This window comes from Chionomys nivalis, chromosome 26 (genome assembly GCF_950005125.1).
Source record: "Chionomys nivalis chromosome 26, mChiNiv1.1, whole genome shotgun sequence".
Lineage (NCBI taxonomy): Eukaryota > Metazoa > Chordata > Mammalia > Rodentia > Cricetidae > Chionomys > Chionomys nivalis.
Genome location: NC_080111.1, coordinates 21,796,012 through 21,818,744, shown reverse-complemented (window position 1 = coordinate 21,818,744; position 22,733 = coordinate 21,796,012). Strand labels below are relative to the sequence as shown.

At 37.5% G+C, this 22,733-nt stretch overlaps 1 protein-coding gene across 6 annotated transcripts in view; it reads left to right on the top strand.

Moving 5' to 3' along the window:
- Positions 1 to 10,357, top strand: part of Cacna2d1 (calcium voltage-gated channel auxiliary subunit alpha2delta 1) — a 422,605-nt gene extending 412,248 nt beyond the window's left edge. For all 6 annotated transcript variants that reach the window (XM_057758274.1, XM_057758278.1, XM_057758273.1 and 3 more), the window contains one exon: positions 6,432 to 10,357. In XM_057758274.1, coding sequence (XP_057614257.1) covers positions 6,432 to 6,548 — 117 coding nt within the window. In that variant the 3' untranslated portion in view covers positions 6,549 to 10,357. The remainder of the gene's footprint in view (positions 1 to 6,431) is intronic.
- The last annotated feature ends 12,376 nt before the right edge of the window (positions 10,358 to 22,733 follow it).

The following is a 22,733-nucleotide window of genomic DNA, read 5'->3' as shown; positions in this document are numbered from 1 at the left end:
TAAGTCCATGATAAAACATACTCTGAAACAAGATTATTACAATTCCAATACTAATATTATTTTGTAGGTACTCTTTTTCAAATGTTGCATCTGTTTTTCATGCTGAACCCAGAGGATCAGATCCCTATGTTGGTTTAAAGAACATTATTTTTCTTATAAGGTGTTGGTATAATCATTACACCAATATAGATAAAAATTGAAAAACTTTCATGAAATTTTACTTTTATTCAATACATAATATTAGAACTTGTGATCTTGATTTAATTTTTAAAATGTTTAAGTATAATTAATGGGCCATTTCAAATGTAATAGGTAGTTTAAGAACATCTGAGCCAGTCATTCAGATGTTTTTCTTATTCTTTTTCTTTTTTTTTCTTTCTTTTTTTTCTGGCAAATCTAACTTAAGTAGCATCTTAGAACTTATTCCCAAAATATGTGTATGCTCATTGTAATATTTTAGTATAAAGAGTTCTAAGTTCTGAACTCATTTTAAGCCCTATTATTTGAACCTGGGCCAAAATGGCCATTACTCTTTAATCTTTGGGGAAGTTTCTGTAGTAAGAAAGCAGGCTGCTGCGGGTGCCTCTGTGGCTCATGTTCCGTGTATCGTTTACGCTCTTTCATTTCTGTTGCTCTAGAATTATTGTCACGGTGATGCTGCAGCGGCATTTGTCCGGCTCTGCCATCATTGGTCCTCATGCAGTCATTGATTAGGAATTCCCCAGATGGGGTGGATGTTAGTAAGAGCAGAGTGGGCTCGTGGAAGATTGGGAGAGCAGAGGAAAGCACAGGAAACAGCCACGTTTGTTCTCTGAGATGACAAAATAATGGTTTTCATGGTAAAATAGTTCAAGGAATATTCCTTTGTAAAATACATACATATGTTCTAAAACCAATATACACAGTGTGGTCTGGAATATACATTTATCAGTCCATTAAAAGTATGTGATCAATCACTTTAAATGTAATAGGATGCTTCTATAGATGTCCTTATTTTTAGTAGTAATAAAGATGAACAAAATGGAACCAAAGGATATCAACTTATATGATATGACATATATGAAATGGTATAAAAATACATTAATTTTTATGTTTCATTATGCAATTTACTTTTATCAATCATAAAACTTTTAGATAGATATGAATTACACCTTATCAACTAGATGTAAAATAATAACTACTGGGCTTTTTATGCCACCACTACTTAATGAAACTATTCCATGAAACAAATATTAAAGAAAACAGCAAGTAAATGTTCTAAAGTGGACCTAAATTTTTTTTAATAAAATAGACAAGAACATCAAGAAAACCATGAAGGACGCTTACAGAAATATGAGCATGTGTATATGACCATCGAAATATGAGAATTTCCCATGCTTTAGTGCAGAAACAATACTGCACCGCAATGCCTAAGGTTGTTCATCCTTCCTCACTGGCTACTGCAATGATAGCTTTTCTTTGTTTAACAACTTTTCTACACAAATAGAAGTCAATTTTCAATGTAAGCATTATTTGCAGAGAAGGCTTTAAAGACTATGATCTCTTTGAGCAAATCCAATGTCTACCACACAAATATCTGAGCGTAGATTGTTCGCACGAGATACTTGCTTTCCAAGGCAGAGTGCTTTCCCACAGTTCTGCAGCCCAAGGCATGAGCCAGCATCAAGTAAACACTTGCCATCTGAGCACATCTCCTGTGACCCTCCTGAGCATCTAATGCAGGAGCCCTGGCACACTGTCGTAGTATGGCTATACAATTACAAAGCTCCACACCACATGGACTTCCTAATACATACATATCCAAAGTAGACTTTTCAAAAGGGTTTTTATGCAGACTTACAAGGTAAAGAGCAAAAGAAAGACAAGCAAAATTGCTGAAGGTCATTAAAGTTAAAGTATGCCCATTGGGAGAATTGCATCATTTTAAGCAAACCCAGATTATAAACGTAGGTCACTGAGTACCTAAAGTGAGTATGTACTTTATATGTGTATGATTCTTAGGCTTTCTACGTGTAAAATCTTGACCAAGTGTACTCACTATCTCGTGAGGTTCATGACATTGTGTGACCTTTCCTGCTGTGTCTCTTTGCATTCACTTCAGATAGGGAAGGCAGCAACAGATGCAAGTAAGGATTCCTCCCAAGTTAATTGACAGGAGTCTATGCAGCATGTGGCCAGCTACATCTCCCCCAGATCTCTCCTTCTTAGCAATTGTTGCTGCTCACAAAAAGACCTTATGTACCTCCTATTCCTCCCTTCTTTATCTACAGGGGAAAGTCAAGGGGCCCCATATGTAAGGGTCTTGAGGGGTGACCACAGATGCTCTGAGTCAGTGTCTAACATGGATGAAAAAAAATCACTCAACTCATGGGTTAATGAAGTTAAGGTTAATGAAAATATTTCTTTAAAAATGAAAGGAAACACAGCATGTGTTCGGGGTATATTTCCATTTAAAGGGTAATTTTGAAGTATCTGCTTGCCCATAGATTTCCCTAAAATTAAAAGTGATCCATTATTGTTGGATGTATTCAGCTGTTTTACATCATTGGAAATAAATGACATAGTTATAATTCAGAACACAAAACAAAATATAATATCCCCTTAATCAAATTATTTCATTTTGAAAAAAAAATATTTCTAAAATATCCAAGTTTTCTTTAAATTACTGTGATCTTTGTGCAGTTAATTGTCTTATGTTCTGATTGGGAAGAAAGAAGTTTTCCAATACCTATTTAATCACCTCGGACAGAAGAGACTTCAGCCATGCCTCTGCAGGGTATTATAATGCCAGCCTTAGAGAAAACCACATGGATGCAACTGTGAACTGTAAAATACAGTGTGGCTATTTCTCCTTTAATCAGTGATGGACAGGAAAAGAAATAAAAATTTAACAGGTGATTTTTTTATTAATATTCTATTGAGAGGGGTGTCCTGTGAGGCAGTCCACACTCAAGTCTTTTGTCTATCAAGATAAATATATACAATATTGGCACCTCTCATTTTATTGACTTTAATATTAAGCTAAAATATTAATGTGGTATTTTTCTGTGAAAAAATCTCTTAAAAATCAGTTTGATTTCTATCATAGTCAATGAGATTTCACTGTTGTCGAGAGGAAAATGCTGAAGTTTCTCCTGAAATCTGCCCACTCGTGATTTAGAATTTCTTAAACGTGTATATCACATTTTTTTCTGTAGCATTGGCTTGTAACAACTTCTAACCTACTATCTCCACAAGAGAGGCAGACACATTTATCACCATAAAAACAATGAAGGGCCGGAGACTATTTCATCAAAGTTCATGTCTAGAGCGTAAACACATGTTGTATTTTTATAGGAGTTTCTATGACAACATCCGTTCTTCAGATATAAGCAAGTTGTATCTGTATGCTGACTCTTATTTCCATGACTAATAATTAGCCAAACTCGGGGACTCCTTGTTAAGTAACAATTATGTGTGTTTTTATATTATTCTCGCAATTTGGGGGTTCATACATAGTTATTAAAAGTTGTTTTTCAACTTGAAATTCAAGTGTAACTGAACTCTTTTGGGGTTACCCTCCTTGGAGAGTAAAGCAGCTGAATAAAGAGAAGAAGTGAAAACGCCCTGAGCTAGAGGGTGCATTGTGGAGGACGACAGCGGAGTCAGGGAAGGGAAAAGATGGGGTGTGAGAATGTGTAACGACAAAGCCCGCTTGGGTCCAGAAGATAGACGAGCCTGTCGTCCTTAGGACAGATGTGGATTGTCTTTAGAGCATGGTGCACATCTCACGTACGAGGTAGAAGGATGGGACCTTTGGTTCACGAGAACAGTTGTTGGAGAAGAGCAGAAGCAATGAGAAAAGTGAGGCCCCTCATAATGAGGTGATGGCGATGGACCTGAGGTAGTGAGCCGTAAAATTGGAGGCGAATTTTGAAGCCACAGTCATGAGGACTTGCTGGCGGATTTGACTTGAGAAAGGAATGTCAAATTACCTGGGAATCTTTGTCCTGATCTATGCTAGAGGGACATTGGGAAGAATCAGCAAGCTTGGTAGTTAAGTTTTAAACCTCACAATATAGGCGAGGGGAGAGTTGGTGACATAAGAGTCAGAGGGGGCTGTAACAGGAAGAGTAATTTCCAAGTACAGTAGGTGAATTTTATAGGCAGGTAACTTAAATAAACCAAACATGAAGAGAAAAAGGAGGACAGAGAGCTAAACTCTGGAAAAGCAAACCAGTTAGAGATCCTGACGGATTGAGGCAAGCTCAGGGAGAGCAAGAGAATCCCAGACAAATTTCTAGACTACCCGGAGTGTTAGCCAAGAACACCTGAGAACGGGGTGTGGGAAAGGAATATTACACAGCACTGAGTTCTCCTGAGCTGTCAATACAATGAGAACTGATCTACTCCGTTAACTAGTCAGATTAGAATCATCTAACTTTTTTTTCTTTTTTTTTTTTTTGGTTTTTCGAGACAGGGTTTCTCTGTAGCTTTGGTTCCTGTCCTGGAACTAGCTCTTGTAGACCAGGCTGGCCTCGAACTCACAGAGATCCGCCTGCCTCTGCCTCCCGAGTGCTGGGATTAAAGGCGTGCGCCACCACCGCCCGGCTCATCTAACTCTTTATATCTGTCTTAGTTAAGGTTTCTATTGCTGTGAAGAGACACCATGACCATGGTATCTCTTATAAGGAAAGTATTTAATGACGATAGCTTGCTTACAGTTTTTGAGGTTCAGTCCCTTATCATCATGACGGAGAGCATGGTGGTGCACAGGAAGATGCGGCGCTGAAGCTGAGAGTACTGCATCCTACAGACAACAGAAAGTTGACTGAGACACTCGGGTATCTTGAGAATAGGAAACCTCAAAGCCCCTCCCCTCACAGGGACTCACTTCCTCTAACAAAGCCACATTTCCGAATAGCGCCACTCCCTATGAGCTTATGAAGACCAAATACATTCAAGCTGCCACAGAATTTAAGAGGCAGCATTTTAAAATTAAAAAATTTTCCTTGGTGTATTATTTTCTCAGCATTTTCTTGAATAGAAAATAGCTATGCTACCTCCAAACACAAATCAAAGAAGAAATCATTCATTTACTCAGTTTCGAGTAGTGCTTTAATCTCTGGCAGGGAAGTAAATCGGAAGCTCCCAGCCTTTGAGAGTTTAGACTCTGTAAAATTACTCTACAAAAAAACCCTTGCTCACATTTATCTGTAACCTATCTCGATCTGTGGGAAATGAGGCTTGGGTCAATGCATTTTTAAAAGTATCTTTATGAGAATGAGTGGACATGACTTTCACTTATGAAATTCACTGCAGTGTGGGGAATCTTAAACTGTGGGAAACGTTGCAAAGAATGAAACCATGGAACGAAAGATCAAGAATAGCTGTGCTCGCCGGGCGGTGGCAGCGCACGCCTTTAATCCCAGCACTTGGGAGGCAGAGGCAGGCGGATCTCTGTGAGTTCGAGACCAGCCTGGTCTACAAGAGCTAGTTCCAGGACAGGCTCCAAAAACCACAGAGAAACCCTGTCTCGAAAAACCAAAAAAAAAAAAGAATAGCTGTGCTCTTCGGCATCTGCCTGAGCCGCTGCTGGCTCTGTGAAGAGCGCCAGTGGGTGTGGCCACCGCACATGCTGCATCACGGCGTGGCTCAGTGGATAAGCCTGGCTTCTCTTTCCACCTTAGTTCTTTATTTGTTTTCAGGATGCTCTGGTATTGCTTTAGGTCCAAATATGTTATTTCTCACATTACTGTAATTCTTAACGTCAGGGTGCCTGTAGCCTAGAAGCTTACCTTGGACATCAGAAATATGGAAAATGGATTTTTTTCTCCAGTTTATTGATTTCTGCTTATGGATAACAGATTTAACATCATAATTGTTGGTAATTATTAAAATATTGTTACATTTTGTTTCTTAATATGTAAATATAAAGGATTGTTCATCCTTATGGTCAAGTTTTCAATTAGTAATTCCTATATCCAAACAAAAATTTATTATTAGTTTCCATTCATCACTGTCAGAATTTCAAGCTTTTAACAAATGGCACCATGGGGGCTGGAGAGATGGCTCAGAGGTTGGGAGCATTGCCTGCTCTTCCAAAGGTCCTGAGTTCAATTCCCAGCAACCACATGGTGGCTCACAACCATCTGTAATGAGGTCTGGTGCCCTCTTCTGGCCTTCAGGCACACACGCAGAAAGAATATTGTATACATAATAAATAAATAAATATTTAAAAAAAAAAAAACAAAAACAAATGGCACCATGGAGACCGCTTTAGCATAATTTCTCTACAGTAAAATCTAGATCATATTACCCAGTTAGGTTCCAGGTAAAATAATTTTACCAGGTAAGTTCACAAGTGGAGTACATGTGAGTTAACCTAAAAGTTGCTTTTTACATGTTTCTTCAAGATGGTAATGTTCTTTATTTGTATGCATTTCCAACAGGAGGATTATACCGACTGTGGTGGTGTCTCTGGATTAAACCCTTCCTTGTGGTCTATCATTGGACTTCAGTTTCTCCTCCTGTGGCTCGTATCTGGCAGCAGACACTACCTATGGTGACCTTCCGACCCCATCTCTGCAACTACGATCGAGACCCTGCCAACACACGAGCCCTCAGTTACATTACTAGAGTCAGTTGAAGAAGCTACCCAGAACATTAGCCGGGCCTCTACCATGGCATCAATCTAAGGCTCAGATTCTTGATCACCCACTGGCTGCATGTCGGGGTGTCAGAACCTGGAGCTTGTGTGAATGCTGCGTCATCTGTGTCCACCATCAAAGCAAAACTCTGTGTGTGCTCTATGGGAAATTTGGGGGTTCACTGTCGCGCCACTGGTGATTACATGTAGGAGGCTCCCCCATGCAGGCATTGTGAAAAGAAGCAGCATCTTGACTGATTCTACAATTTCAACCTGCTGCAGTTTTACCAAGAAGAAGAAGAAAAGAAAAGAGAGAAAGCCCTAGGGCGGGGGGCAATGACATTTTTGCCTTCACTTATTTTCTGTTAAAAAGTAATTCCTGCTGTGAGTAGTTATTAAATATAGAGAGAGGGAGGGAGAAAATCCATTGGTCTAAACTGTTGAAATACAAACTAATGGCTAATTTTCTACCAAAAAAAAATTTGCCATGAATCAAATGCCTTATAAAAGAATGATTTCTCTGCCAAAAACAAAACGCAACTGTGACCAGTTGATTTTGGGTTAGGTGCGAAGCATTGGTTTGAAAATGAGGAAGGGGTGACGAGGTTGCAGGTGCTTGCGGGTGAAATTGGAATTCATGACACATCCTCATACACGGAAGCCCTTTAACGCGTGACGTCATGTCCATTCTGTTCAAAGTACAGTCATGTAGTGCTAGTCAGATATTTAGCTCACTCTAAGAGAAGCTTGTGGGGGGAGGGGACGTGTTTTCCTGTGGGTGATGAACTTGGGTTGACAAGGGTATTTTGCATGATGCTGCTGCTACTTTAACTTTCCGGTTTGTTTTTCCTTCTTACTGTAGAGTATAGTCCACTGAAGAGTGAAGTGGGTGACATGGTTGTCATGTAAGAATCTGAACCTTGCAGTGTAAATGCACTTGCGTCATCTTTTAACATGTTGTTGAACCACTCTGAATATACTGTGTGACGGACGTGCTGAATGACCAGGGTTAGGCAAACGGGGGACATGAGAATTCATGGATTTTATACAGATTCATGCTTCTGCCTGAAAACCTATGTACAGATATTTTAAGTACATAAATCAGATTTAACACATTTATTTTTTGAAAAGTACATATATGTTCTCAATGGAGATTCAGCCTAGGTTTCCTCTTTGTTCGTTTCAATAGTAGCATGTACAATCCAGAAACTGCTGCTCTCGCTGCTTCTGTCTCTCCATTTTGGTATGATCATATGATCAAAATTCCCATGCCACTTCCTGAGAGGTTTTACTTTAATCTGAACAAACAGGAAACCTTGAATCTATCTGTATGCACATGAACACTTGATTGTGAATAATAAAATTTGATTTTATACAGCTTCCTTGGTGAAATGCATTAGTGTAGTAGGTCAGAAATATCATTATAGATTAATATGGTAGCTAAACTTTATTCTGCTTTGAGAAATTATTTTCTGGAGTAAACAGTATTTGAAGAAAGGGTAAAAACAATGAATGTGTCTAAGAAGAGTAATTTTACTGTAAGCTGAAAGTATGCATATATTTTTATGATAAATGAAGATTTTTTTCTTTTTAGTTACACATGCCAAGTATTGGTGTGTGCATATGCTGGAAATTTTCATATACATCATTTTACAATCAGAATTATTTGCAATCTCCAGCATACTTTAGTATGCTCCACATATCAAAGTTGTAGCCAACTCTTTAACATATTTTATTGTTTTGTTTATAGCTTTGCCTAGATTGTTATTCGTTCCTACCACCATGTTACCCTGAGTACCATTTGTATACATTTTATAAGTTAAGATTTTGCTTCAATTCAAAAGGGGGAGGGGCAACTGAAATTACTTTGCCAAGTGTTGACTTTTGAAGTGACATCGGTCAGTCACCACTTCTGATACATTGTCATTTTTAGTCTGTTCATAACTGCTGTTGACCTTAGAAAACAGAAAGGTGGTGTAAAGAAAGGGAAACTATGTTTAAGTCATGCTGTGTGTCAATTATTTCAAACTTATTATTACCTTTTGCTGGACTACTTTAAATCCTGGACATGTCGGGAAAGGGAACTGCGACTTCATCCATAGAGCGATGCACATTGAAACCATTGAATTGCTTCTGGCAAACAACAACCAATCTTAAATTATGTTTCAATTGTATTGATTATACTTTCATTTCTAATGTCACTCACAAAGCATATGACCCTCACAAAGCGTATGACTGTCAGTGACATTATTGTTGTCTTAGCCGCCACTGAGCTTGGCACCTCTTTTGCAAGACCTCATTTGGTTCAAGTTCTATGTCACCATAACCACAAATATGGTAAGAAATTGGGCAAAAACATGTCCACGGACTAAAACTGCTTTTCATGACTTACACTAATGTTTATGTTTTTGTAAACACTTCTAAGTGACACTAACACCCATCCCACCAAAATTACAATATTACATTTAACATTTTTTCTGCAAATTCTCTTAGCAAGAGTAAGTATAGTGTGTTATTTACAGAAACAAAACTAAGTAAGAGATCCTTTTAAAAAGCATTTAAACTGTTCTTATTAGTTAATTGCTGCTATACCCACGTAGCTCAGTGTCCTTTTTCACATAAACAAAGTCAAAACAAGTCTTGCACTGGTGTTGAGTAGCAGGAAAGAATTTCTGCATAAATGGTTTCATCTTTTCTTCATTTGAACAACCAGCATTACTGCCAAATGCCAATCGCGGTCCACATTTGTAACAGGTTTTTAACATGACATAGTTAGCAAGTTTGACTGAAGAGATTTTTAGGTCCTGGGCCTCTTTTTTCATGTTTCTAATGCTTGGAGCGTTATTGCTTACCTTGGGAAACACAGTGTTGCTACCATTTGTAAGTTTTCTTATATATAATATTCCTTTTACTACTTGTAAAGCTGGCCTTATGGGGTTCAAATAGGCAGTGTCCCCTTTAAGTGACCTTTGCAACCCAAGTGTTACTTGCTTATTTGATGCTCTCTTGTACGTTAAATCTCATTTAAATGCCTGTCTTCAAGTCACCAAAGCTGAAATTCGACGTCTTAATTTAAAACTCCTGAGTCTAAAGGCATAGAGTCTAACCTAGCAAGACACAATGGATTTTGTGATTCTTTTTTTTCCCACTTGCCCCAATCTCCAAGTATTTTATCATTAGCTGGAACTTGCATTGTTTTCCATAGCAGAATGTTAATATTGTTAATATTCACTGTACATTTCTGTAAAGAACAAATCACTACAACAGAACTACCAAGTGCTGAACACTTCCAGAATTTTGCAGAATTCGATAGCCCTTACCAATGGTTTCATCTACCTTGTTTCTAGTTCACATAACAGAACCATAGAAATTCCACTGAGACTCTTGGGATACTGTCTTGCGAAGATGCCAACTGAGTTTCCAATGTGACCTGTCAAAGCTGTCCTTTCCTTGTGCGGTATGACTGGGATCATGCTTTTGGGGTTCCCTTCATGAAGTGCTCATTGTGCATCATGCTTAAGGCCAAGTGGCTTTTGTGAACAACAGGTCTTCCCTTCCCTTATTATGTCCTCTTGACACTTTTGTGGAAATTAACTAGCAGGATGAAAACATTTTGTAAAAATTTGTATAATACTGTTATAAAAAATATTTATAATCCCAGAAAACGTTGTGTTAAATCTTGTGCAAAAAAACAGTATATTCAGAATAAAAGTTTATCATTGAAAGTCACCATACAGTTTGGGTTTTTGCCTTTTTTTTTAAAGATCTAGTTGAAAGAGACAATAGTCCATCTTAAATATGTTTGTTAAAAAAAAAACAAAAAAAAAGCCTCTGTTTGGATGGAGAAGATTCTAGATTGCAGAAAAAAAAAATGGTTTTAAGCGTGTGCTTTCCAGTTACAGATCTCAATGCACGAGTGAATACATAGGATGAATCTTCATGTAACTCTGACCGTCCTTATCTGTGAATTCTCCACCAAGACCTTGAGGAGTTTAATACAGTAAATAAGAAAATTTCCTAGTGGGGAAATAGTGCTTCTAGGTTTCTTTAAAGACCTTGGAAGAAATAACACACCTGACATGTGCATATATTTGATATACCTTAAATATAAATAAATATAAATATTTCTCCAAGGTGTTGACAGTAAATGGCAGATAAAGGATTAAAATACCACGAAAGGTATAAGGCCAATGGACAGTTACCTCACGCCTGCTCACCTCATGAAGCAAAGGCCTGATGGTGTATAGCAGCCACTGCTGTACATGTTTTCTTATTTTCCTATTTCTCTGCACTGAAGTATTTCATATAAAGCAAAATATGTACTACGTTAGAGTCTGTTATATATGGGAATGATTCCTGGAAAATCTCTCCACCATGTCTGAATCAAGGCATATTAACCGGAAAACAAGCCTACTTAAAAGTATTAAAGTAGATAACATTTGTTTTTTGAGCATCTGGCTTCATTCAATGCCAATTTATCTCCTCAGTCAATCCTTGTTTTCCCCAGAGATCCTCATTTCCTTCGTCAGTCATCTTGATCCCTTTCCATCTTTTCAAGTGGGAAACTGGCTCCATTGATTCTCTTTTACAAAACTCTTCCAATTTCTTTTCTCTACATCCTTTGCGTCCCCTCTGCCTGCAACTTTGTGCAGAAGAGCTCTCAAACACACACAGCAGCTTCACCGCTGCGCATCACCCCACCACTGTCTATCACTCTGCGTTCCTCCCTTTAGCTCCTTGTTTTGCGCTGTATTTAATTGTGCCTAGAATCTTACATCTGTAAGACAATTTATCTTTGGACATACTTTTATATAACTGCTGGAAATCTGAGACTATCGATATGAGTACCTAGTAAAGGCAAGGTCTTGAGTGATTTTGAATTGGAAAGTTTTGCTTTTTGCAGTTCTTCTGACTCTGCATGCAGTGTCTACACAGTCCTACAAGCTAGTGGACAACTCAGTGATGATTCTTCAGTATTGTGGTAGTTGATCTAATGCTTCACATAATTACTTAAGGAGATGTAATATTACTATCATAATTAGTCTGTTTCCTTATAGTAGGTTCCTAGTAATTCCGGTGAAGCAGATAAGAGCAAAGGACAGTTTTCAGCAGTTACACATGTCAAACACTTCTGCAATGTACTTACTGAAAAGAGCCTCGTCTACCAAGCCAATCATGAATTTTTCAAGTATTAATCTTCACTCAGACATCTCCTTATAAATTAAATTAATATGTACTTTTAAACATTTTGAAAGTTTGATTTGCCGCATATGTGTAACTTTGATCCAAAATATTTTGTCAAATCGTAACAGCTGTGCTATTTGTGGCTCAGCTTTCCACTGATGCTTATCTTCTATACTTTGAGCAGTTGTAAGGCTTTGTTTGAACCATTATCCACTTCACAAAGAAATTTCTCCAATTATGAGTGAGATCTATGCTAACCTATAGGCATGGAGATATGAATTTTGAGTGTAGTTTGATATTATGTCTATAGTCCCTTTACCAAAATAATAGTAGTGGGTTTATTGATAAGGACCATTTTCTTTGAAATCATTGGCACTAGGCCAGATTTGCAGTACCAGAGCATGCCATTTCCTCCTGAAGAGTGGGTGGGTCATAAATCCAAACCAAATCAATTGGTTACCCCCATGACATTCATGCTACTATGGCACCCATAGACATATCTTGCAGTGCCCATCATTGTAATTCACAGAGTTCACAGCTGAGTAGGATTGCTAATGACTTCCACCCACAGCTTTTCAATACTATGAAGGGTAGCTAATGGTGAAGAAGCTTCCTGTTCAGTATCAACTTGGTTTCTTCATGTCCTGGGACCAAACTGTACACTATCTCCACCAATAGAGCCTTACTGTTGAGTTCAGGTAGGCAAGCAAGAACAATGGCAATACATTTGGGAGAGTTTCAGGGACACCCCTTACCAACAAGTCAAGGAAAGGTATCTCACACCTAGTACTAGGATTTTATTTGGTAACCTCTGGCTTCTGAGAAGAGCATTGTCTTTTGTGCATAGCAACTCCTATCTCCTATTGAACTCTTTATATATACATATATACATATATGTATATTCATATGCATATATACATTTAGGTTATAAAATATCTTCTTTTGTTTTTTAAATATCCTTAGTGTTAATTAGTGTTAAACAGTATCTTCTGGACGTGACAGAACAGCTCTACTCATGAACCCAAAGCTGCTTTGGTTGCCTACATAAAACCTGCACAAGATCAAACCAATCAGCATTCTAGCATGGAGGGAGGAGAAGCTCAAGCCTCCACACCTGACAGGGAAACTCCTGGAATTTGATGGCTTTCAGTTACAGGAGAGTCAGTTTTCTTTAAGGGTATTGTCTCTTGTAGATCAACTACACTCCAGTAGATGGTTTCATACTCTCGAGTATATGGGAGAACAAATTGGATTGGGTAGGTTATGAAAGAAAGAAAGAAAGAAAGAAAGAAAGAAAGAAAGAAAGAAAGAAAGAAAGAAAGAAAGAAAGAAAGAAAGAAAACACGAGAGAGGAAATTGGGAGGGGTTAAGGAATTTAGGGGGAGCAGAGCAGTGAAGACAAATATGATGAAAATACATTATATGACATTTCTCAAAGAATTAATAAAAACATTGTATTAAAAAGGTCATAATAGCATTTGGCTCACTTGAAACATTTTTTAATATCTTTAAAAATACATCAGAGAACAAGTTCACAACATCATGTGGTAAGGGAAATAACTTAAAAGAACCTTTGTATTATGTTATATAGTAAACTTTCCAGGACAAAAAACTCAAGCCTCCTTACACCAGAAAGAAAATCAAAAAGTGGAATCTAAGACCCAGACCACAACAGTGAAACGATCTTTCATTATGTGTAGCGTCTATGAGGAAACCTTCCTTATTCTCCGGTATTCTTAACTCCTCTTTTTTATTTTACCTGAAATAGGTGCTTTTATGGTTATACTTATAACATCATCACAAACAACTCATTGACATAAAAATGTAAAGGAGGGACTAAGTTGGGCCCAGGTTCTCATCCCAATTTCTTATCATTTAAGGGACTTGCCTTTACAAGATAATCTTCCTCCTATTTAGTTTAAGAAAAAATAAGACACGCCTTTGTGAAGCTATGGGGTGATTGGTGCTAACTTTTAAGTCAGCAAATTAAAGTGCTAGCAAATGTATGAGTTGTTACTATCTCACTCCTCCACCTTCTTATATCTATGATTAAGTTGGTACATGAAGTTCTTAAGCCAGTAACTGCTCATGGTTGATGCTATCTAGCCAAATGGTCAGTGAAAGTCATGATGTATTTTGCAATCCTGGCTTCACTACTTACCAGCTACATTGCATGGTCAAGTTTCATAAACCTGAACTTTCTCAACCTCAAAACAGACATGATTGTGGTAAAAACATTACAGACTTGTCATGGTAATTGAGTGATTATAATTAATATAATCTTAGTATAAGGCCCAGCCCCAGGTAAGCAAACAAGGCTATCCATTAAACTTATGGATGTTAATCATCACAGTCATCCTCCTGATTTCATAATCATTTTGTGCTGTAGCTCATCTTCCTGATATCATAATCAAATTTGGGGCTGTAGTTCTGACGATCCTATCCATTGACACCATTGATTTTCATTTAAAATATTCATGGAGTCTAACTGAAATGTTAGAAGTTGAGGCACAAGATGAAAGTAATACCTACATTTATGGAGCTGTCATTGGGAATATTAAAAAGTTAGTGAGAATTTACAACAGAGTGAGGTAAGTATAGTGACCTAGGAAATAAATAGGACCTAACAAAAGGGTTACCCATCTATACTAGACTTCCCAGAGAAGATTTCCGTGGTTTTAACTTGAGAGAGATATTGTCATAAACAGAAGAGTCTTTGAAAATCAAGAAGCACATAGAAAGGACCAAAGTAGCTGACCGTGAACCTGTGTGACTGGGGGAAAGAAGTCAAAGATGAAACAGGGTTTTGTTCTGGATTACACGTTGGCTGTGCATTTGGGAACCACTGAATATATTTAGGCAGAGAACTGCAAGATTAGATTTGCAATTCAAGACATCACTGTGAAATATGGGTTGCTAAAGGAACACCTACATAAAAATGGAAACCAGTTAGGAGATTGCCATATACAGACAACGATGTTTGCTGGCATAAGGAGGGTAAGAAACACACAAACCTCAGAGTACAACAACAACAGAAGGAGAAGAGAAGAGGAAAAGAGAAAAAAACTATTCATAAGTTTTCTTATTGAAGAAAAAACACTTTCTAGAGTCTGAGGTTTGCTACCGGGTTATTGTGTAATTCTCCAAGTTAGCAAATACAGGAGGTGACTGGAGTAGGGGGTCATGCTTGGGGGTCACATTCAAATGAAAAAAAGGGTTGCACATCAGAATGACTGTGAACGATACTTGATATGATGTGAAGATACAAAGACGAGAAAAACTTTTGACTGTTTCCCACGAATACACAAGTCCAGTAGAGTGAATGTCAGCTCAGCACGCACTGGGTATGGGAAGCCCCACTAAAGATGCTCTTCATTTATTGTTTTAAATACTGGTGTCTAGGTTCCATCAAAATTGAGACCTTAGGTGTCTCATACAGTCAGGGACCCATTACCTGGAAGTATACTCTATAACAATTCAGATGTAAGTTGTTTCTGTTTTTCCTTTATGAAACCCTATATGGATGCTGGCTGTTGGTTCAGTTTTAAAAAGCACATCTTTTAAATACATGTTCAACAAATGATAAAAATTGCAATCCCCTTGAGTGCTGTACCTTATTGTTTCATTGTTTTCTCTTTTCATACGGATTATAAAACTACACACGGCTGATAATCACAAAACAGCTCAGTTCTTGTAGGTAACAATCAGGACCACAGTGGAGACAATCGCTTTCATAGGACATTCTGTTCCTGTTTAAAGTCAAATAATATCAAATACCTCAGGCAGTTGAACCACAAATTTCTATAAATATTGTCAGCAAGATTAACTCTTATGATAAATGATAGTGAACATTGGAATAAAGTCAGAAAGTGATATTACTTGAAAATCTCATTCCTTTATAGATTGTATTGAATTAAGTAATGCCTGTTTCTTAATAAAAGAGAAAGCTGATCAAAATCCCTAAAGACTCACTCAAAAGTAAGCAGTTTAGACTGACTTCCCATCTCAATCCGTAGGGCCTCAAGAAAATCTGATGGTAGCAAGAGAAACCATATACTAAGTAGTAAGTCCAGGCTTTGGTCTCAGAGTGCAGGAAACACATCCTAAATTCCCAACAAGAACATGCTATTATACCTGCCTCATCTTTGTGTGCTTATTCTATTCACTCAGGATCGGCATATGAAAAATGATGCTAACAGGGCCTAGAAGTTGCTCAGGTCTTCTTACCTCAGAACACGACTTTACTGCTGCCGATTTCAGGAGTACTTGAAGAAACTGGCATCAAGAACATTCCTAAAGATTGTAGGAGTCAGAGGGGTCGAGGACACCACAAGACCACGACCCACAGAAGCAACTAAGCAGGGCTCATAGAGGCTCACAGAGACGGAAGCGACAAACACAGAGCCTACATGGATCTGAGTCATTAAATTACAATTTTTCCACATCAGATGGCCACAGCTTTAAACATGTCCCCGGCCCTCATTCTAATACCGAGGAGTATCCTCATATTCTGCTCATGAGATGTGGAGATCGCAACCATATTCAATACCTTGTGAGAAAACTAAAACCCGCGATGAGCGCTTTAATCTGTTACGATGCTCACAAATGTTTTAATTCTGTAACACTTGAATGGTTACAACACTACACGTAGGCAAGAAAATTTCAGGTGCTACCCTAGTCCCTGTCTGTCATGTCATTGATGGAAAATTTGCGACAGGGTCTCCATAGTGAAGTTCTCATCGATGCTTTGAATTTTATCATGTCTTCTCCCCTGTGGGAGTTTTGTCTGTTTTCAAAATTTCAATAACACAAATATGTAATGATTATCTAAGTTATTCTACTATTAAAAAAAACTTCAGAGTCAGATAATAAGGCATGAACTTGGTAAATCCAAATAGCAATGGAGAAAATCCCAGCTGCCCCTCCTGTTTGCTTTTTCAGGATCCCAAAAAGCTCTCCTTCCTTCCTGTGTCCCTCTCTCCCCATAAGAGTTTGCCAAAAAAAAAAAAAAATGGTCTGACTTCATCCTCTGAATCAATGTTCAGTTATTGAAAGCTTCAGGCGACATAGTGAACAAATAAATCTCCTTCAACATTTCCCTCTTTTTGTCTAAATACAGAGGAAAAGATTAGCACTAACATAATAAAACTATAAACAATAAGAACAATTTTTAGGCATTATCTATATAAAAAGGAAAGGTATTAACTTTAGCTAAGTAAAACTATATACAATAAGAAAATTTTTCAAGTAAGAATCTTATTCACAATATCTAGTCCATTTGTGTTTGGCAACCTAGAGAAAATCCTCGATTATCTATACTTTCTTGCTGAGTCCAAAGTTTTATACCTAATTTACTTTCTATCATAACTGAGGAAAACTGTAACTATAACTATCTAATCTTCAACCCCATCAGAGACCCAAGAAGGATATAATGTAATCTAAGTAAACAGTAAGTGTAGAGTAAACAACTTCAAAACTGTAGAAATAACATAGACATCTGGTGGCTTGGACATTCATCCCAAGATTTCTCTGCAATGTTGGGACATCCATCTTTAGCCTACAGGCCTATAATATCTACAGACCTTTTTTGTAAAGCAGAAAATTTTGAAAGACTGTCTTAAAGTTTGACAGTTATGTTCTTTTTGTCCTGCTTATCAAATTTGGACAGTATGCTGTCAGAAATTGAGGCAAGAACCGTTTCTCTGTTCAGTGGTTAACTTGGCCACCAATGAAAGCAAGCCCCAAATGGAAGTTCTTAGATGTCCATCATCCTTTTTTGAAGTAAATTGATGCTGCCAGGAGCAGATGTATCTCACTATCAAGAAAAGGCCTTATGTTATGACAACATCTTAAATGCCATATTGTTTGTAGACGATCTATCTCTCCGCAAATATATCTTTGACTTTGAAAATATGCCTCACATGGCTACAAATCTGATTGTTAGATGACTAACTACCAACCTGTACTTCTTAATATTCTATATACATGTAATAAAAGCTTTTTAGGACTAGAAATTTTTATTAGATTGCTAAATGAACTGCATAGGTACAACACCTTAAAGAAGAATGAAACATATATACAATATAACAAAAACAAACTTAAAGTTGTTTCAATATACAGAAACTTATACTAATGTGTTATATAATATTCTTTTTCATTAAATTCAATAGCTGCCTCTTTAAAAACTGCTGTCCTAATCAACAATTGCAACTACATAGCTACCAGTAAGTTTGGCCACAGTGGTCATAGCCAAGCAGGAATTCTGTTCCCTTAGGCTCTGGCTTTAGCAAGGCCATTAAAAGAAAATTTTTCTAGATCTCTATCCCTCTACAGAACTCAGGATTCAGAAGGACTGAATAACAAATGTTAATCTTCTCTCCTAGCTTGCATCTCTACCAAAACAAAGCACCCTTATGCTTAACCCCCCACTTAAGATCCCTAACTACACATGGTTCCTCCCTACCACTTCCTGTCAGCTAGTTGCTGACTCAGCCTCCCAACCCCAGGTTAATTTTATTTAATCAAACAAATGTAACATGTCTTTGCTTCATTAAACAAATATTCCACAGCATAAATGAATGTAACACATCTTAAAATATTATTTCACAACACCAATGTGAAATATTTGAGATTAGTATTTGCTTTTTAATTTAAAAGTAGATTCAATAATCTACCCTTTTGTCAATCCTATACCCCCTTTTCCTTTTCAGAATGAGATCCTTAAATCTAATCTTCTTTGCTTAATTTCCTTCCTGACCATGACCAATAACAACTTTTAACCAACTTCCTTAAACAATGATAAAAATCTATAACTCAGAGACCAGCCAAAAACTACTCATCCCTCCTCTTGGGAATAGGGGTGCTGTGTTCTTAAAGTTACTTCCTGTTGTCTGGGGAAACGAAATCTTTAGGGGACTCTGAGAAAATGAAGATCATTATCAATTCCTGGGAGAACTAACTGTTGTCCAACCTGGGTGTGATGCAATAATGCAGGGTTATCTTAGATACTGGCTAGAGGAGTCTGTGAGGCTGGACCATCCTAGCTAACCACCTTTAAACTGTGCTGACCAGTTTGTAGTCCAAAGCTGGTCTTTGGGTGGTATTTGTCAGTGTAGTGCCATTACCACAATCCCAGTGGAATCGTCACTGTGGAGACCTATCATCCTTTTGGAGACTTCAAAAACTGCTGTTAAGAGTGGACAACATTTCACTGAGGGAAACTGGAACATTTTAAATGTCATATGCAACAGATCTCAAAAAGTTTAAAGGATCACAGTCTATTAAATACACCTGGGATACATAAGCTTAATTCCTAATTACTGCTTCAGATTCAAGCCTGAAATCACATACAGGAAGCTAGATGGAGCCAAGGTCTAGAATTAGTTAGTTATGACCTTTGTTATCATAACAGAAAGTTTAAATATACATATATACACTAATCTTATAAATTTTAAGATAATATCTATATATTAAGAAAAATTTTGAAGAGTCAAGATAAATCCAATGGATTATGATGTTAGTAACAATAGAGTAGTCCCTAATTTTGATTTTCTTCTGTCCCATATCAGGTGGCTCTTTTGACATGAGACAGAGACTTTGAATTTTCCTTTAACAAGCATGTTGGGGAATAGAGGAGAAAGCCATGCTCCAACTCCAAAACCAGCTTTAATTTTCAATTCAATGGGGACTACAAAATGACCAATCACCATATATTTCTGTAGAGAACACCAGAAACAAACATTTAGGAAGGTTTGTGAAATTTTATCCTGTTGAAAGTGTGCTATACCCTGAGGCCAGTTTACTCTTTTTCCTGGGACATTTTCTCAAGATGATTCTCCCTTCTTCTTCAGATCTCTCATTTGTCTTCAATTTGATCTTCAGATTCCTTAGATGGATGCTTGGATTCTCCTGGAAAGACAAAAATAAAACTATACTCCAACCCTAACTTTAAGGAGTTCTTTTTTTTATGGGAGGTTATATCCTAGTTAAAATAAAATGTTTTTGGCAACCGAAAAAATTTGTAAGACATATCCTGGTTTCTATTCTGAGGTCAACACATCTTTAAGATATATATGATGATTTAATTCAGTAGTGTTTTACCCTTAACCAATGTCTCTCCACAGCTGTTGTTCTTCTTTCATTAGCATTTCAAAAATTGAAAGTTAAGAAAGCATTGTGTAATCTATTTCTGAGAGTCTTTATTACCTCTTTTTTCTTATTAAGCATATTTTTTAATATTGATTAGATCTTAGTTGAAAGGAGGCTGCTTATTTGTCCCGGCCACTCTGAACTGAAATAATCACACAGAAACTGCATTAATTAAATCACTGCTTGGCCCATTAGCTCTAGCTTCTTAATTTAACCCATCTCCATTAATCTATGCATCACCACAAGGTCATGGCCTACCAGCAAAGTTTCAGCATTTAGTCTCCAGCACCAGCTCCATGGCTTCTCCCTTGACTCCACCTTTTTTTCTCCCAACATTCAGCTTAGTTTTCTCCACCCACCTCTATTCCCTGTGCAGGCCCAAGACAGTTTTCTTTATTAACCAATGGTATTCACAGCATACAGAGGGGAATCCCACATCAGATCTTTCTACAATTGCTTGTCCTGTATGATTGTGTGGTATACCTATAATATGTTTTGTTGTGATATACAAAGGGCTGTTTCATTTTACCAGAGACACTGTCAATATTAATTTGTACAGGTATTCCCATAATTGATGAGTCTTCAATATTCCTTTCAGAATCAATTTAGAAAACTTTGGGTGAATCACCTTATTTATGACTCTTAAATCTGTTAACATTCTCCATTTTCCAGATTTCTTTTTAATGACAAGTATAGAAGAATTCCAAGGACTGGTCAATTCTTCAGTATGCTTACCATTTAGCCACTCCTGTACCAACTGTTCTAGTACCTGTAATTTTTTCCTGATATCAAAGGCCATTGTTTTACTCACATGGATTTAAAAAGTTAACCATTTTAGGGTAGGACTGTTAGTATCCCTGTATCAACCAGCTGTTGTGTCCTGCTTACATACAACCTGAACAGTCTGTTACTGTTTTTGATAATACCTTGTAATATTTTTCTCAGAGGAATTAATTATATTATGGTTTGTTTCTGAGACTGGAAGATTGTTAATCTGTGTTTTCCATTGCTGCAACAAATCACATTCCCATAAATTCATTACTATGTTAATCACATTTGGTTTTAATATTCCTATCTGTCCTTTCTGGCACTTTTCACTCAACCCATCTGATACTTTGTTTTAACAGAGATAAAGTTTCAATCCCAACAAGCTGAACATTAACCTCCTGAAGAGGAGTGCCTGTTGCCAAGATTTTGGTAAAATTGCTGTTTCATCTGCCCCTGTGTCTAGCAAATCCTCAATTTCAAAGTCATTTATATGTATTTTTACCTTTTGTCCCTGGTCATTTATAGTAGTTTGCCAAAATACTTGCTTTCTCTTCTCTCATGAACTTTTTGCTGTTTCTGGAGAAGTTATTCTGTCTCTGGTCACATCCAGAGCAGTGTAGTTTTTAACAATAAGTATTCATTCTTCTTATTGCTCTGAGGAGGAGTTTCCCCCAATGCTGACAGGGAATGATTGGACCAAATTTGACACATGGGCCTGCAAGAGGCCTCCTAAGGTGTTTTTCTCTGAAGATTTGCCTTGCCTATCCTTTGTTGGGCTAGATTCAGTAGTCTACTGCTGGCCTTTGTCACACCTTCTGCACACTTCAAAAGGCTGAGGTCTTTTGTCTGGATCATCTCTAGAAAAAATATATTGTTCGTAGGAAAATCTTGCCTACAATTCTCTTTCAAATGACCTTGTTTACCACAATTAAAACCTCTAACATTTTGATATTACTAAAAATTTCTAGAAGTTACTTCTCACATCAAAGCATAAGTGTGAGATCTAATATCATCAAATCTAAACTGTCTTTGCAAATTGGCATATTTGCCCTTATGAAGAAGCTGGATTTGGAAAATGCTATGACCTCTAACCCTAATTTGCTGTTCTATGGCTCTAGCTTCTTCTGAATGCCATGTTTTCATTGTAACCGAGGACCATTTTCCAGTATTATTATAGCTAAATCTTCCTAGTCTTGTGGAATAATTCTGTTCCAAGTTGCCCATGAATTTAACATTTGCTTCACAAAGGCTAAATACATACCAAAGAAACACCTGCTTCCTTACATCTCTCAAAATTTAACATTTCTACAGGATCCCAGTTAACTTCTCCCTAGCCTTGGGTGGTCATTCTTGTATTGTAACTGGATAAATTACAGTTTTTTTTTAAATTATCATATTTGGCACAGTTCTCAAACCACTTTATTAAGGATAACATGTAAATTACCAAACTGATAGTTAGGATCAACGTTATGCTAATACCAGCTAAATTGTTAATCGCTTAATTTAATTTTTCCATTTGTAAGTCATCTGTAGCAACACTAAACAGAGTCCTAATTCCCTGTATTGTGATGTTTCTGATTCTTAACACAGAAAGGATTCCCCTTTGAAAACAAAAGAAGAAACACACAAACAAAAAAACCCTAATTCTCCCTTTAAGAATCCTCAGGTATCTCACCAGATCTGTTGACGATGGTAGAAAAGGTGGAGCTGTGTGTGTGAGGATAACCAACTGTTTCAGAGGTACTTGACTGCGAGTAGGGGTGTGGCTACCTGTTGCTGATCAGCAGGTTGAGCAGAGGACATGGGTTGTATGGCTGGTATCCTCAGCAGATTTTAGCAGTGTCAGAACCAGTAAAAACCTGATCGATGAGGGGGTCTCAAGGAGCCTAGCTGGCCTGGGTTGGCAGTCTGGAGATGGGTGTTCAGGGAAGGCACGCATGGAAGGAAGTGAGGGCATGGGCTGCTGGTGGGGTGGCTAACCCCAGCAGTGTTTGTGGCTGGGGTG